The sequence below is a fragment of the Orbicella franksi genome, chromosome 2 (assembly GCF_964199315.1).
Source record: "Orbicella franksi chromosome 2, jaOrbFran1.1, whole genome shotgun sequence".
NCBI lineage: Eukaryota > Metazoa > Cnidaria > Anthozoa > Scleractinia > Merulinidae > Orbicella > Orbicella franksi.
The window spans coordinates 2,893,974-2,909,550 of NC_138146.1; the positions used below are offsets into that span (position 1 = coordinate 2,893,974).

Below are 15,577 nucleotides of genomic sequence, written 5' to 3' on the forward strand. Positions count from 1 at the left end.
TATCACACAAATGCCCAATTATTAGTACACAACTTACGGTCATCCTTTTTATATAACAGGTTACCATAACAACAATACAACCTGTTAAAAACACCGTTAATGTTAGCTTTAAGTGCCTATAATTTAAAAATGAGTTTGGTGACCCCCATTTTTGATTATCAAAATGAGCATGATAAGAGGCAACTTTTTACAATGTTTAAAAAAATTCTGTGGAGAAGGTTAAAAGCCACATTGAAATTTAGAAAATTCAACTGTGTTTTAACATTGTGAATTTTTCTCTTCAGGACAGGTTGTACCATTCAATCATGCAGCAGGTCGACACATTCAGGGAGTTGCTGGGAATGCCAGACAATGAACGTTTCAATGTTGTGTTATTTGGAGGTACATGTAGGACTACATACATTTATATGGCACGAGATTCCTTAGTCTCAGTAATAATTATAATAGCAAAAAATACACAGCAATGGTTTTTAATTTTTAAAACATACACAGCAGTGGTTTTAATTTTAAAAAAATGCACAGGAGTGGTTTTTGATTAAATTGAAGGTTACATGCAAAAATTCAGGTACTTCTGAGCAAAACAAAACTGACCTATGATTGGTATTACAGTGAGGGCACTCGAACCATGGACACTGCATTTTTTCATACATTGTTTGGTGACTACATGTATTCCAATAGGGATCTTCATATTAACAAAAGGATTTAAAGTGTTTTTGCATAGTAAAAATCCCTTTAGTATCTTTTACATTATATCATGAGCCCTCATTCTGTGGTCACCCAAAAAATGCCAGGTGTACTAGTAATTCATGATTTTTGAGTGTCCTTACACTGTAAAGCAGTAAATGCTTGTGGGGTTGTGAATTACAGATGCATACAGTACAGTACAGTGTTGTAATACCAGACTGCATGGAAGCCTTCTAGCTATGAGCTCTCAAATAATGTGTGCTGTCAATTGATAAGAAAAGAAAATGTCAACTAATTATTGCTTCAAGAGTTAGGGAGTTTGCAGTGATACTGTAGATAAATGCAGTATTTAGAGTGGAAGTTGACGGTTGTAATGGCTTTTTGTGCAGGTCCTCTATCAAGATTGAATTGGAATTTGTGACTACCATCTGGAGCTTTGTTATAACTTTCAAATGTAATTTTCTGGCTGCAGGTTTCATTGGGTCACTGTTTTCCCTTCTCCAGTTCTTATGTTGTCCTTTGATTGGTGCAGTGTCCGATGTATTTGGAAGAAGATTGCCAATGATTGTTTGTATGGTGAGAAAGTCCTTACATGTCTTGAACATAATTAGTGGAGCTGAGACATTATTTTAAAATAGATCTGGAACTGTTAGTAGCCTGAACTGTTCATAGTAGCCTGTTAGTAGCCTCAATCTTTCGTTCGTTATTTTGTTCCTCAAATTACATTTTTATAGTCAGACTGGCCTGCAGATAGCTGGTGGTAGTCTAGGCAGGCCAGTCTATTAAGATCTAATTATCAACATTTTTATTAATAAATATATTATAATAGAAAGGTAAGAAAAAGTAAATAAAATGGAAAGGTGGGAAAAGAATGAAAAAAAGAAGTCATGGGTCATCATATTAATTACTACTGTAGATAATATATGTACCATACATCATTATTATTTAATTTATTTAATTTTATTAATTTTATTTATTATTGTTGTTATTATTATTGTTATTATTTGCTACTACTACTACTTCTTTGAGAGCACTTACATGCGGTACATAGTATATTTTCAGTTCTGAGTTTGAATGAGTTTTTGGTAGTTCTCTCAGAGAGCATGGTATCTCATTCTTGAAAAGGCATTTTTGTATTTAAAGTTTTGGGGGTTTTATGTCAATAATTCTTGGAGGTAGAAGAGTGTGTGTTGTAAGAATGAACATTGGATGATTTTGTCAATAAATTACAAAAATATATATTATGTTAATTGATTAATTGGTTCTGAAGCAGTGCTAACATCATGCATCAATTCAGATAAAGATTTATAGTACAAAGAGTTAAAAGACAAAAACTTAGCATTCATAAACAATGCAATGGTATGTTCATTTTTCTTGACAAAGTACATGACACATAATGCACGTTTTTTTTTTTTCTATACATTAAGATTTTGTGAACCAATTTTATGAAACAGCTTTACTATTGTTCAAATCCGTTCCACAAAAGATCTCAAGGAAATACACTTTTTAAAAAAGGCTGTCTTAAAAAATAACCACTTTCATCAGGCACAGTTTGTAGGTTTTTAGCTGAACTGACCTGTCCATATTTCAGATGGGAGTGCTGGCTTCTTATGCTGTCTGGGCATACTCGTGGAACTTTACCATCTTTGTCATTGCCAGAATCATTGGTGGATTATCTAAAGGCAATGTCACCATCTCTACAGCTATCATTGCTGATGTTACTTCCACAAAGAACAGGGGAAAAGGAATGGTAACAAAAATACCTTTCAAATCAAAAGACTAGCATTTGAATGGCCATACATTAGGGTTTGAACTGCTACTTAAAGGGCCCTAGTCAGCCACACCTTTTTTTTGTTTCTAACATCGAAGAGTTTGGCTATATTATATTTTATTCAAAGCATGTCCAAACAAAGGAAATCACTGTGAAACTACTAAAGATACATGTAATTAAACATACATGTACTTTCAGGAACACAACTTATAGTAAAGCAATAAGTTTTTGCTTCAACCTGCAATATCAATAATTTCGATGGCATCAAAAATGGCAGAGGCTGACTAGGATTCTTTAAAACAAAACATTCCACAGTCGTTGGCTTGAGACCTGTTTGAAATACACACAGGAATTTATGACAAGCACTCATGCATTCTAGGCTTCATTGAAAATACAAATACTGAGTCATAAATTATACATAAATTGTGGGTATGGGGTCAGAGTTTTTTAGTCTTTAATTTACATGTATTAACAGTCAAATTAATTAACTTTAATTTAATTGAACTAGATGATTTTTATGAAGTTCAACATAATTATGCTGTGTGTTCTTTGGTCTCTATCAACAGGCTCTTGTTGGTATTGCATATTCCTTTGGCTTTATTATTGGCCTGTGATTGGTGCTGTATTTGCCAAGAGGTCATCACTTGAGAGTGGAAACCCTTACCTCTTACCAGCCTTGTTTGCAATTACTTTGACTGTAGCAGACATCTCGTTTGTGTATACATGTCTTAAGGAGACATTGCCAAAAGAAAAAAGGGTAATACTTGAAATACAGTGTAAATGCTTATAAGTTGAGATTTTAACTGATTGAGATGAAACTTGACGTACACCTTACATTGTACTGTAGATATGATAAATTTATATGTAGTTGTTATTAACTAAGTGGGAGGTATGTATGGGAGCGTCTTGACCGAGATCTTGAGTACTCAGCAAATGCACACAAACAAGGAGAGATTCTCCCATACTGGCCAACCAAGTGTGGTTAATGAGATGGTCATAACACTGAGTATAGCCAGACATTAAAACTTCAATTTGCTGAAGACTTAAGACCCAAAAACAAAGACCTGAAAACGAAGACCCGAAAATGAAGACTCCTGTATTTCCTGTATTTAACATGATCGTGTTATCAGTGATTCTCCCATACAAACCTTCAGTGTAGCCAGCTTATACATAAATTTCAATCCTAGCACTCTACATGTACATGTAATTATTATCGTCATGTTTGACCAATAAGCTATGTACATTAAAACTGAAAATTAAAGTCCTAATAATATGCATAGTAAATTATTGTCCTGATTTTGTATTCATTTGTTGAATTGCTCACTTACATGTATGTAGCTATACACAGTCAGTTAATCGTACCAATTTTTTTCTAATATATACATAATTTTTTTCTTTTAAAAAAGGCAAAGTCTCTACTATCTGAATTTAGAAATGCCAGCCAGCTTCTCAACCCTGTGTTGCTCCTCAAGTTTGATGCAGTGGAGATCAGATCCAGTAAAGAAGGTAAGTGTATGAATGTAATGACAAATAGTAGTTTTGAGTTTGGATGAGATTCATTAACTCTCTATTATTAATTTTTAAGTTTTGGTATATTGGTGAGAACTTTAGAGAGCGAGACTCTCACTGGTACTCACCTAGGATAAAAAGGCTGGAAGCAATCTGCATATAAGACTTCATCCAGATAACATCAATGGGATAGTAAAATTTTAATTCTTGAAGGATGGATATGCCAGCAGTCAAAAGCCACGCAACAGGAGAACAGCAAAACAGCTGATTACAGAAAGAACAACTTTGTGCCAGAACAATAGAACAAATTATGGAGAATTAGAATGCACCACTCAAAGCTGAGTTTCATGATGGTGCTGCATAACCTGGCCTGTAAGCCTGATCAACTCCAATAATTAGCAATCTTGATATCTTGAATGAGGTGGCTGTGATTTGTTGTATTTTCTAGATCTAAATACAGTTCGTGGCCTTGGCTTGGTGTATTTTCTATTTCTATTTTTCTTCTCTGGACTTGAGTTTACACTAACATTTTTGACGCACAAGAACTTCAAGTATTCAAGGTATGTGTGTACCAAAAGTAAGTGAAGTATTTACTGAAAATTACACAGTGGAACTTTGTTTTACATTGGTCATGACTGTGCCTTGGAGAGGCCACATGGCATGTCTGCAAGCTTTGTAATATGGTATTCATGAATGTATTTATTTTTTTAGCATGCAGCAAGGAATGATGTTTTTCTTCATAGGAATCACCATGGCCATTGTGCAAGGTATTATTGAATTATTCCATAGGGTTATAAGAACTCTGCAGATGGCAATTAGGCAAAATATTCCAGTTATTTGTAATGATGGCGCGAGCAAAGAGAATATACATTTTGATGATCAAAGTATACATTGAGTTCTTTTCCTTTTTCATCGCGGTGTTTTCTGAAAGAAATAGAAAACATGTTCTCTGTGTTTCTATCGAGTTATAGATAAGAAAGACTTGGGAAAGTTTGGGAGAACCCTGAAAGCTGTGGAATATTACACTCGGCCAGTGGTGGATCCAGACTTTAAGCTAAGGGGAGGGGCCTGGTTTTGTTTTACTTGAGGGCCCGGGTCCCCCAGGCCTCTCCCATAGATCTGCCACTGTTGCCTATGTCTCATGTTCCCACAGCATTTCTCATTCTCCCAAACTTCCACTCGTGTTTCTACATTCATAACTCGAGAGAAACATGGTACACATTTTCTATTTCTTAAATGAAATTCAAACTGGGCTTAGCCACAGCTTAATTATTGTGCTAACTGCTGTTAAAGTATGATGTGTTAATTAATGTCTCAGTCACAGCATAAGATGTGATATTCAAATTACTCAGAAAACACAGGAGTGTATTGTGTTATACAATGCATAATTATTTCAAAGTGGACATTTGCAACATAATATTGTAAATACTACTACAGTATGAAAAAGGAAATTTTTGTCAAACCAACATATAGACATAAACACTCAGCTACATGTGTCTGAGCCATGGTTCTTGAGGACAGTTATCAGAGCATATTTCCTTGCTTAAATTGATTATAAACTCATCAAGTTCTTTGTTGACTTTTCTTGTTTTATCCTTGTTAGGTGGTTATGTCCGTAGACAAGCTCCAGGAACAGAAAAGAAGACAGCTCTTAAGGTAGAACTGGATGGCAATCGCATTTCAGTTCACAAATGTTTTCTTTTACACTAGCCAGAGTGCATTATATTGATCAGGAATGATCAATGTTAATGAGGCAGCATCTTTTGTCATTTATACTGTAGAAGTTATGTAACTGTTGATTTTGACTGGCAGAAAAAGCACAGGGAATGTCTTAGACATGTTAGTATTTAGGATTGAACGACAAATGTCATTCAGTATCAACAGATTTGCTTGCTTAGAAAACTACTGCTCTGCATTTTTCTGACAATGTTTCTGAACATCCTTCTTCTCTCCTCCCTCTCTTCTTCCCTGACCCTCCCTCTCCCTCTCTCCTCTCCCTCCTCTCCTGACTCTTCCTCCCTCCTCCTCCCTCCCTCTCTCCTTCCCTCCACCCTCCTTCCCTAACCCTCTCTTCCTCTCTCCTCTTTCCCTCCCTCTCTGAACCACCCTCCCTCCTTCCCTTAACCTCCCTTCTTCCCTCCTCCCTCTCTCCCTGACCCTCCCTCCCTCTCTCCTTCCCTTCACCCTCCTTCCCTAACCCCTCTTCTTCTCTCCTCTTTCCTTCCCTCTCTGAACCACCCTCCCTTCTTCCCTTAACCTCCCTTCCTCCCTCCTCCTCCCTCCCTCTCTCCTTCCCTCCACCCTCCTTCCCTAACCCTCTCTTCCTCTCTCCTCTTTCCCTCCCTCTCTGAACCACCCTCCCTCCTTCCCTTAACCTCCCTTCTTCCCTCCTCCCTCTCTCCCTGACCCTCCCTCCCTCTCTCCTTCCCTTCACCCTCCTTCCCTAACCCCTCTTCTTCTCTCCTCTTTCCTTCCCTCTCTGAACCACCCTCCCTTCTTCCCTTAACCTCCCTTCCTCCCTCCTCCTCCCTCCCTCTCTCCTTCCCTTCACCCTCCTTCCCTAACCCTCTCTTCCTCTCTCCTCTTTCCCTCCCTCTCTGAACCACCCTCCCTCCTTCCCTTAACCTCCCTTCTTCCCTCCTCCCTCTCTCCCTGACCCTCCCTCCCTCTCTCCTTCCCTTCACCCTCCTTCCCTAACCCCTCTTCTTCTCTCCTCTTTCCTTCCCTCTCTGAACCACCCTCCCTTCTTCCCTTAACCTCCCTTCCTCCCTCCTCCTCCCTCCCTCTCTCCTTCCCTTCACCCTCCTTCCCTAACCCCTCTTCCTCTCTCCTCTTTCCCTCCCTCTCTGAACCACCCTCCCTCCTTCCCTTAACCTCCCTTCTTCCCTCCTCCCTCTCTCCCTGACCCTCCCTCCCTCTCTCCTTCCCTTCACCCTCCTTCCCTAACCCTCTCTTCCTCTCTCCTCTTTCCCTCCCTCTCTGAACCACCCTCCCTCCTTCCCTTAACCTCCCTTCTTCCCTCCTCCCTCTCTCCCTGACCCTCCCTCCCTCCCTCTCTCCTTCCCTTCACCCTCCTTCCCTAACCCTCTCTTCTTCTCTCCTCTTTCCCTCCCTCTCTGAACCACCCTCCCTCCTTCCCTTAACCTCCCTTCTTCCCTCCTCCCTCTCTCCGTGACCCTCCCTTCCTCTCTCCTCTCTCCCACCTTCTCTGAACCTCCCTCCTTCCTCCCACCCTTACACCTTCACTCTTAACTTCGCTTCCATCCTATCTCTTATTCTTTCTTCCTTCCTTCCATTTTTCTTTCTTTTTCTCATTCTTCCTTTTTTCATTAACATCCTGCAGGGTATGGCGGCAATAATGCCAGCAATGGTTATTGTAGGCTTGGCAAAGACTATCCCCACTCTTTACATGGGGCTAACATTGTTCTCCTTTGGTAAGTCCTTTTTTCAATGATACTTAACTCTTTGAGAGCAGATGATTTTATTCTTCAGTCTTCTCATTATGTACAAGTAGATAATCTTGAGGTATTTTATTTATGCCATGCAACCACAGTTGAATGCACTGGCTTAGTGCTGAAAATGTGATCCCAGACAGTATGCAATTGGCAAAGTTTTGTTGATGCCTTTACTGGTGAAAAAAGCTGGCTTTACAGGGCTTGTCTGTTATACAGCCACAAGGACTTGTAATACTGTAAGTTTCACCAGGCTCTGCTCCCTTCCCTCCCAGGAGAAATTTACAAGAAATTGATAACAAAATTTACCCCAACGACGAGTTTCACTGTAACTGTAAATTAAAGTATCTTTTGGTTAACTTTTCCTTTTTAGGATCAGCAACAGTAGTACCTTGTCTGACAACTATGATCTCTCATCACGGTAAGACGAATGATTGAATAGCTTCTTTATTTCAGTCTTAAGATTAATAGAGCACTAAAAATACTAAAATATGGGGACACTGTAAAATACATTTAAACACACAAAATCTAATTGGCTTTTCCTAACCTCTCTAATCACCGTAATGAGACAGGCAAAGTTAGCTCACTAGTCTGCACCAAGCACTCTGAGTTGGAATTCTTGCATTGATCAGTGTGTTGTGTTCTTGGACAAGACACTTAACTGTCACGGTGCCTCTCCCCTGTCAGGTGTATAAATAGATAGCAGTGAATTTATGCCAGGGAACCCTGCAATGGGCTTGCATCTCATCCAGGAGGTTGGGGGTGGAATTACAGTACTCCTGGTCACTTCATGTTCAGAAACTGGAGATACGCACAGGCCACTACAAGGCTCAAGGGCAGCCTATCAAGTGCCTTGATTGCACTGACCAAAATGTTTGTCTCGCAGAAATCATGAAAATTATTAATGGTCGTGCTCTAGGTGATAGAACTGACAAAAGTAAATCTTCTGTTCTGTTCTAACACAAACAGTTTATGACAATGTTTGTTGTTGTGGTTGGCTTTTTCAGAGTGGAGAGGAGTGAAGGGTTGTGATACCAAACGTTTTGTTGTTATTTATATTTTAGTGTAATTTAACACTTACTTACTTAGGAAATGCTGATCAGAAGGGGAAAGTCATGGGAATTTTCAGATCCCTTGGGGCCTTGGCACGAGCGATTGGTCCTGTCGTGAGCTGTACAGGTGAGCGGTCCGTTCTGATTGGCAGTCCAGTTGGACTGCACGCGAAGTTACTACGCCACCTTATTTTATACATTAACTAGAAATACTACGTGTTCCCCTCAAAAACAACTTAAATATGACGACGAAAAGCCGAATGACATCTTGTGAAAAACGACTGTAGATTTTACCTTTGAAAGTCCCAATCATTGTCAGGATCTGTTGAGAACGCCTGTGGCTGTTAAAACTTGCTCAGGCTAATGATGTATAGCAGCGTTCAATTCTAAATGGGAATACGAAAAATTGGCCGCCGTCGATCGCGTTCCCTAGACTACGCAAACTTAGTCATTTTGCCCAGAGTGGCTCCACATGTACGCACATGTACATTTGTTGTTCTCATTATACACTCTTGTGTTTGGTGCGTTTATACTTCCTTAATGCCTCCGTCCATGTATTCGTCTTTTTTGTCGCCTCGTCTGTTTATTGTTTACTGTTTTTTGCTTGTTTGTTTGTTTGCTTGTTTATTTATTTCTTTTCTATCTTTATTTAGTGAACGCATAATTCATTCATACTCTATTTGCGTCCCTCAGTCTACTGGTGTGTAGGGCCCTTCTGGTGTTACTTTGTTGGCGCTCTCCTGTTTATACTCCCCATGAGGGTCTTGGTAAAGTTACCAGCTTAACAAGAGTCAAGCAAGATAGTTTTTATTTTTCAAGAAACAGATCAAGATACGCTCTGTTGGTCTGGAGTTAGTCTTTATGACGCAAGCTGGAATAGCTCCTAATTGGTAATTCCTAAACAGTTATTTGGCCCCGAAGACTGCATAATTAATTTCTTACCTCATTGCAGCTAAATTTTGCAAGAACTAGGTGACACTTTGATTGCTTGTTATCGTCGAAGTTGCACAAATCGATGTAAAAAGTTGTAAAACACAAAACTAAGAAAGAAATGGGAAGGTGGTCAACTCGTGTCACGCAATATATTTTTTACATGTGACTGTTGTAATATGCTTCTTCTTAAGCAATAGGTATCGAAGCGGGCAATACTCGTATGCACAATAATTGTGATAATAAAAGCTTCATACTTAGATGTCGTTTTTATTTTATTTATTTATTTCTTTTATTTTCATTTTAGTAGTTGGCATTGTGAGAACGAAATGTTAAAATGCGGACAAGAAAACAAAAATAAATGAGAATATATGAAAGATCGTATATTTCAACTGCGGAATCTTGGGATGACGAACTACAAAATAACACAAAACAATACAATGCAATGTAATGCAATAGAAATTTATTGTGTAATACTCTTAGCTATATGTGAGGTGTGACATCACAGGAAAGATACGATGACACAAAAGTATTCCAGAGACAATCAAATTAAAAGTGATATTATAATTATGATATGCGTAAATGTTTCAAAATTTCTATATATAAGCAAGAATCATGAAATACAATCTAAAATAATCACACGTTGTGCTAAAAGGTAAAAACAATAGTCATATGTACAATCAAGCTCACGCTAGCAATGCCTGCGCAATTGACTTATTAAGACTTTCTTGCTTCAAAGAGCTTTTTGATAATTCTTTTTTTAATTTTGTCCCTTATCCGATGATTTATTTTAAAGTAATGTCATTTTATCTTACACGTTTACATTTGTTAATGAATCACAGGTTCTAAGTAATTTACATTCGCAACTGAACAGTATATCTGCGCCTAGCAAAGTCTAAATTGTTATTATTCCTTATTTTGAACAACTAGAAACTTTTTCCATCGTCTTAGAAAACCAATCAGTCGATTGGCTCGCTAAGGGAGATAAACACGTGAAAGGGGCGTGGAAGTTTGTCGAAAGAAAATTGAATGTTAAAACCCCTAAATACCTCGGGTGTGGCTCAAGCTATATTTTACCCCTTAAAGATGTAACATCTAAAAAGGCAAATCAGAACTTTAATGACTTTCGTGACAATTTCATTCAAGACTTTCTTCTGTGAAGAGGTTTAAGTACTTCCATGACTGGTCGATTTAAACCACTTACACAGTAAGATGAAATTTTTACAAACCCTCAGAATTCAATGATTGCTGAGCAAATTGGCCCAAGTGTTGAAAAAAGTTCGCAAGAAAATTCCCTAAAAGAGACAACATAAAACATCCCCGCCTCTTTCACTTGGGGACCCCTCCGTCCGCCCCATCGAACTGAGAAACTTTGCATCAATGTTAGGTAACAAAGTCGCTCGACAGATCCTAACCTTTGTAAGACATATGCCTGATTAATTTCGACAACAACATTATAAAAATTCGTTTGCAACCACGGCAAAAAAAAAAAAAAAACGTTCGTTTCTCTACTGCTTCTATGAAAAAAGAAAACCAGTTGTACTTGTATTAGACAATGGCAACGAAAGAAAATCAAAGCAAACTTGTCTTTTCTATTTCCAATGTCCTTGCAGAAGTTTCTTGGTTCATATCTTGATGTTTAATTTCTATGGAATACTCCACTGACGAAATCTTTGCTTCCTATAACAACAAAAAACAACAATTTGAAGATATTCTCTTAAAGTCTACTAACCATTGCATAACATTAATTTCTCTTTAGCAGAGAATAAAGCCTGAAAAAAAAAAATTCAGGCAAAAGTCAAGCTCGAACGGGATTCAAAACTATGACCGCTACTATATCGGTGCAGTGCTTTACCAACTGAGTTATCAAGTCAACTGTGAGCTGATCGATTATTTGTGTGTTTATTGTAATATATTCGCAGATGATGAATACAGTTTGTTTCTTGAACTGAAGGTATACGCGCCCTATCATCTCTTAAACGTAAGAACCAAATGTTAGGTAGATAAATCACAAGAATAAGGGATCTGATTGCCTTACAAGAAAGTTTTTTGTTAAAAGAAAACATTTTCTCAGTAATTGGAATTGAAAATATGTTGATACACTGTAGCTGCTTTACATACAACACAGCTAGATTTTGCCCTTTTAAACACAAAAGCAGAAACTGAAAGTAGCGTTCTTTTAAGTAATATTGGTAACCAACGAAGCACATTCCTAAAATCTTTTCTTCGCTAGTGGAAACATACCTTTATTTTTCAAACGCAAACGTGACGTCATCTCCAATCAGCATAAACGGTGCCCACCTGGAAACCTTGGTAAAGCCGTGATCTCTCAACCACTTCATGGCCGCGTGAAGAGATACACTGGCACTTTCTCCACGAACAAGGTGCTCGTAAAAGCGACTCATCAACTTCTTTGTTGTACTGTCGTCTAGAGCCCACAGTGCCACCAGCACTGAGCGTGCACCGGCTCCTAGAAACGCGCGAGCGATTCCAACAACTCCCTCGGCTCTAATTTGTCCACGGCCACTGTGACAACAGCTTAGTCCCACCAGTTTAGCTCGCACTTTCACTTTTGAAATGTCGGACACTTTCAAAAGGTAGTCGTCTTCTAGTGGAACCCCGGTGGTGGAACGTGGAGGAGAAAGAGCAATTTCTCCTCTTTCAGCATTACCATGTGCAGCAATATGTATCAGACTCACTGAATTTAGCTTCTCAAGTACCGCTTCCTTGGTTGCGTCCTGTCCTAACAAAGGCCAAACGCCCAGCCGTCGTGCGATCATCTCTGCTTCCTTTCTTGCAGCAGGCAAAGGTACGAACTTTTTATTGACTTCTTCTCTGTAAATCACCACACCAACATCAGGATCACCCACTACCAGAGCACCAGTCTGACAGTGATAGTCTGCAGGACTGTCCTGAATGAGCTTCAGAGTCGACAAAGAAGGAACCACGCGGATTCTGAAACGCTCCGATAAATATTTCCCACTTCCATTGAGTAAAGCTGGAAATGGAACACGGTACAGGTTGCGATCAGGAACAATGATGATTTCAGGTTGATCAAGTAAGTCGGATACAGGATTGACGAGCAGTTCGTAGAACAAAGTTAGACTCGGTTCGGGATCATCCGTATTCCCAGGCTTATCTTGTCGCAAAGTTGTGAGGTTCTCTTCTTGACAAGATTCAGGATTTGTTTCAATGTCATTGCCATTCAAAGAGCGATTTTCGCACACCCCCTCGGGTAAATTGCCAAAGTCTTGGAAGCTTTCAGCCATGATAGCAAAAAATTCATCCAAATCTTCAGCAACCTTTGTTAATCTTGTGTAAAGAGTCTTTTTATCCACATCAAGTGTTCGGAACTGAATGACTCCGCTTGTCTTGAGAATCCACAAAAACACTGTTTCTTCAAAATAAGAAATGTACAGACAAGTAGAGTTACTTTCTTTCTTCATGACATTTTCAACAACAACCCATGATTGCGGGTGAGCTGATATACGATTTTCAACAGAGTACTGAGTTGCCATCAAGTCCGCTAAGGCTCTAGCTCGTCCAAGCTCTGCAACATAAAGAGCATCCTTAGGATTTCCAGCGAGACGAAACAATTCAGTGAGCAGCTGATAGGGAAAAATATGCTTGTCTGCAAAGCATATCTTCATTTGATCGCTGCCTTGAAGAAAACCTCGCATTTTTTCGGATTTTTCAATACTTCGTAACAAAAAGGAATGAGCTTCCTGAAAATTGTGTTGTCCTAACTTCGTCAGTGAAAGATGACAATAGCAAGAAAACTCAATTTCAGCTTCTCCAATATTTTCACTCATGGAGAGTGCCTTGTCAAGATATTCCTCGGCTACGTCATGATCACCGCCAGATTGAAACACTTGCCCAAGGCTGAGGTAACTTGATGCTTCTAATCCTCTGTTACCAATTTCAACTGCAATCGCAAGTCCTTTCTCGAAGCAGGCTTTAGCTTTATCTTTATCACCAAGGGATTCGTGAAAAGAACCTTCTGTTAAGTGATATTGTGCTTGTCCTTCTTTATCACCAATTTTCATGCTGATCTCAAGCGCATTGTCACAAGATAATTTACTCTGCCTATATTCCCTAAGATTAAGAAACACAGTTGCCAGGCATAGGTAGGTGCGTGCTTGGTCTGTCTGGTTACCAATTTCCCTACTGATCGCAAGTGCTTTTTCATAATATTCTTTAGCCTTGACATATTCACCGAGAGAACGAAACACATTTCCTAAGTTTCCATACCGTGATCCTTCATTCGCTCTGTCACCAATTTCCATGCTGATCGCAAGTGCTTTTTCATAATATTCTGTAGCCTTGACATATTCACCGAGACAACGAAACACAGTTCCTAAGTTTCCATACCGTGATCCTTCTGTCGCTCTGTCACCAATTTCCATGCTGATCGCAAGTGCTTTTTCATAATATTCTTTAGCCTTGACATATTCACCGAGACAACGAAACACAGTTCCTAAGTTTCCATACCATGTTCCTTCTCCTTTTCTGTCACCGATTTCCATGCTGATCGCAAGTGCTTTTTCATAATATTCTTTAGCCTTGACATATTCACCGAGAGAACCAAACACAGTTCCTAAGTTTCCATAATGGTTTTGCTTCTCCTTCTCTCTTACCAATTTCCATGCTGATCGCAAGTGCTTTTTCATAATATTCTTTAGCCTTGACATATTCACCGAGAGAACCAAACACAGTTCCTAAGTTTCCACACAATGATCCTTCTGTCGATCTGTCACCAATTTCCATGCTGATCGCAAGTGCTTTTCCACAATATTCTTTAGCCTTGACATATTTACTGAGAGAAATGAACACAGTTCCTAGGCCTCCATAAGCCACTCCTTCTCCTCCCCTGTTACCAGTTTTTTGCATCATAGTGACCGCTCTCTCATAAAGTTCTTTTGCCTCAGCATACATAAATTGATTCTGATATATCTGTGCCAGATTTATGCTAAGCATACCTTCTTGGACAGTATCACCACACTCGCGGAGAATGGTGAGAAGTTTCCAGCCGCACGCTATTGCATTTGAGTGATCGCTAACACGACGGTACGCCTCAAACATGGTATGATAGATTTGTCTGTAAATTGTTCGCTGTAATGGCTTCTTTACACTCAGCACTTTGTTACTGAGCAAAACTAAGCTTTCTCTGCATAACTTGATGGCTTTTAAGGCACGACTAGTGTTGAGAAGGAAATTTGCAACAACTATGGCTAAAAAGATAGCATGTAAAATTTCTTCTGCGTAGTTCATGACGCTGTCCAAAGTAAGTCTTGTAACTGAAAGATAAATCAAATAAGGCTGAGTGTAGAATTTTTGCCGTATTACGTAATTAGCTTTTTCAGGAGCCATAATAAGGGACGGAGAAGTCTTGGGATCCGCGCTTACCTATGATATGGGACAATTTTTCTATTTTTAGAAGGAATTGCGCCATCCTGACGTCATATATCCGCGCGGATCCACGCATATGTCGGGGGCTCTCGCGTGGATGTTGTCATGTTGCGTGATAAAATGGTGAGAGTTGCGAGATTCTCTTGCAGATTTTTCACAGCGATGGCAAGGAATAAGGCAGGGAATAAGAACCAGGGCACTAATATGTAGTTTTAGGCTCTGAGCTTATAGAAAAGGTGAGTTTTTCAGGGTCGAAAACAAGCCTCAATTTCGCGCTGTGAATGGATAATATCTGCTCGCGCTAGTTGTACGAGTAAGATTTTGCGTTTGTTCTTTAAAGAAAAGTTATGCAAAAAAACTCTTTACCCTGGTATCGAGTTAATTTGTTCGTTTCCCAAACAATGCTTAATCATAACCAAACCCTGTTTTTGATAGTTTCTCGTTGTTTCTGTTTGTTTGGCGAATTTGAAAAAGTTTTTGAAAGGAAAGTCTGACGCGTACGTTAAGTAGCTCATTTGCATAGTGCAGCGCGAGCACTTTCAAATCCGAGTCGGTGTTTTCAATTGTCAACAAATCTTGACAAAGATATCTTTCGTTATCTTTTGTGCTGAGATGCTGCAACAGTTTTCACCAACGCCAAAAGGCTACTAACCTCATGTGTGTTTCTTTAACATAGTAAAATTTTACACTGCGAAAATAAAATAGACAAGGAGTTTTAATAACTCAACCAACGAAATCGAAATCGTTATTCGAGTTGATTAAAGAACTCG

The 15,577-nt window shown here is 39.1% G+C and overlaps 3 protein-coding genes across 3 annotated transcripts; 1 reads left to right on the forward strand and 2 right to left on the reverse strand.

Moving 5' to 3' along the window:
• The first annotated feature begins 293 nt into the window (after window positions 1–293).
• Window positions 294–9,606, forward strand: LOC145476837 (solute carrier family 75 member 1-like). Its single transcript, XM_081455443.1, is given in 13 exon segments — window positions 294–381; window positions 1,157–1,260; window positions 2,276–2,434; window positions 3,022–3,058; window positions 3,061–3,212; window positions 3,862–3,961; window positions 4,413–4,524; window positions 4,676–4,731; window positions 5,568–5,620; window positions 7,308–7,398; window positions 7,790–7,837; window positions 8,506–8,595; window positions 9,162–9,606. Coding segments are annotated over 13 exon segments (1,170 nt in total). The 5' UTR covers window positions 294–305; the 3' UTR covers window positions 9,254–9,606.
• Window positions 9,607–10,997: 1,391 nt separating this feature from the next.
• LOC145467215 (tetratricopeptide repeat protein 28-like) lies at window positions 10,998–13,969 on the reverse strand. The gene is made up of 2 exons (XM_081450772.1): window positions 11,643–13,969; window positions 10,998–11,078 (listed from the first exon to the last, which is right to left on the reverse strand). The coding sequence occupies exon 1, from the start codon at window positions 13,922–13,924 to the stop codon at window positions 11,645–11,647; it is 2,280 nt and encodes a 759-aa protein (XP_081306898.1). The 5' UTR covers window positions 13,925–13,969; the 3' UTR covers window positions 10,998–11,078; window positions 11,643–11,644.
• A 1-nt stretch (window position 13,970) lies between these two features.
• LOC145467224 (uncharacterized) lies at window positions 13,971–15,534 on the reverse strand. The gene has a single exon (XM_081450782.1). The coding sequence runs from the start codon at window positions 14,766–14,768 to the stop codon at window positions 13,971–13,973; it is 798 nt and encodes a 265-aa protein (XP_081306908.1). The 5' UTR covers window positions 14,769–15,534.
• Between the last annotated feature and the right edge of the window lie 43 nt (window positions 15,535–15,577).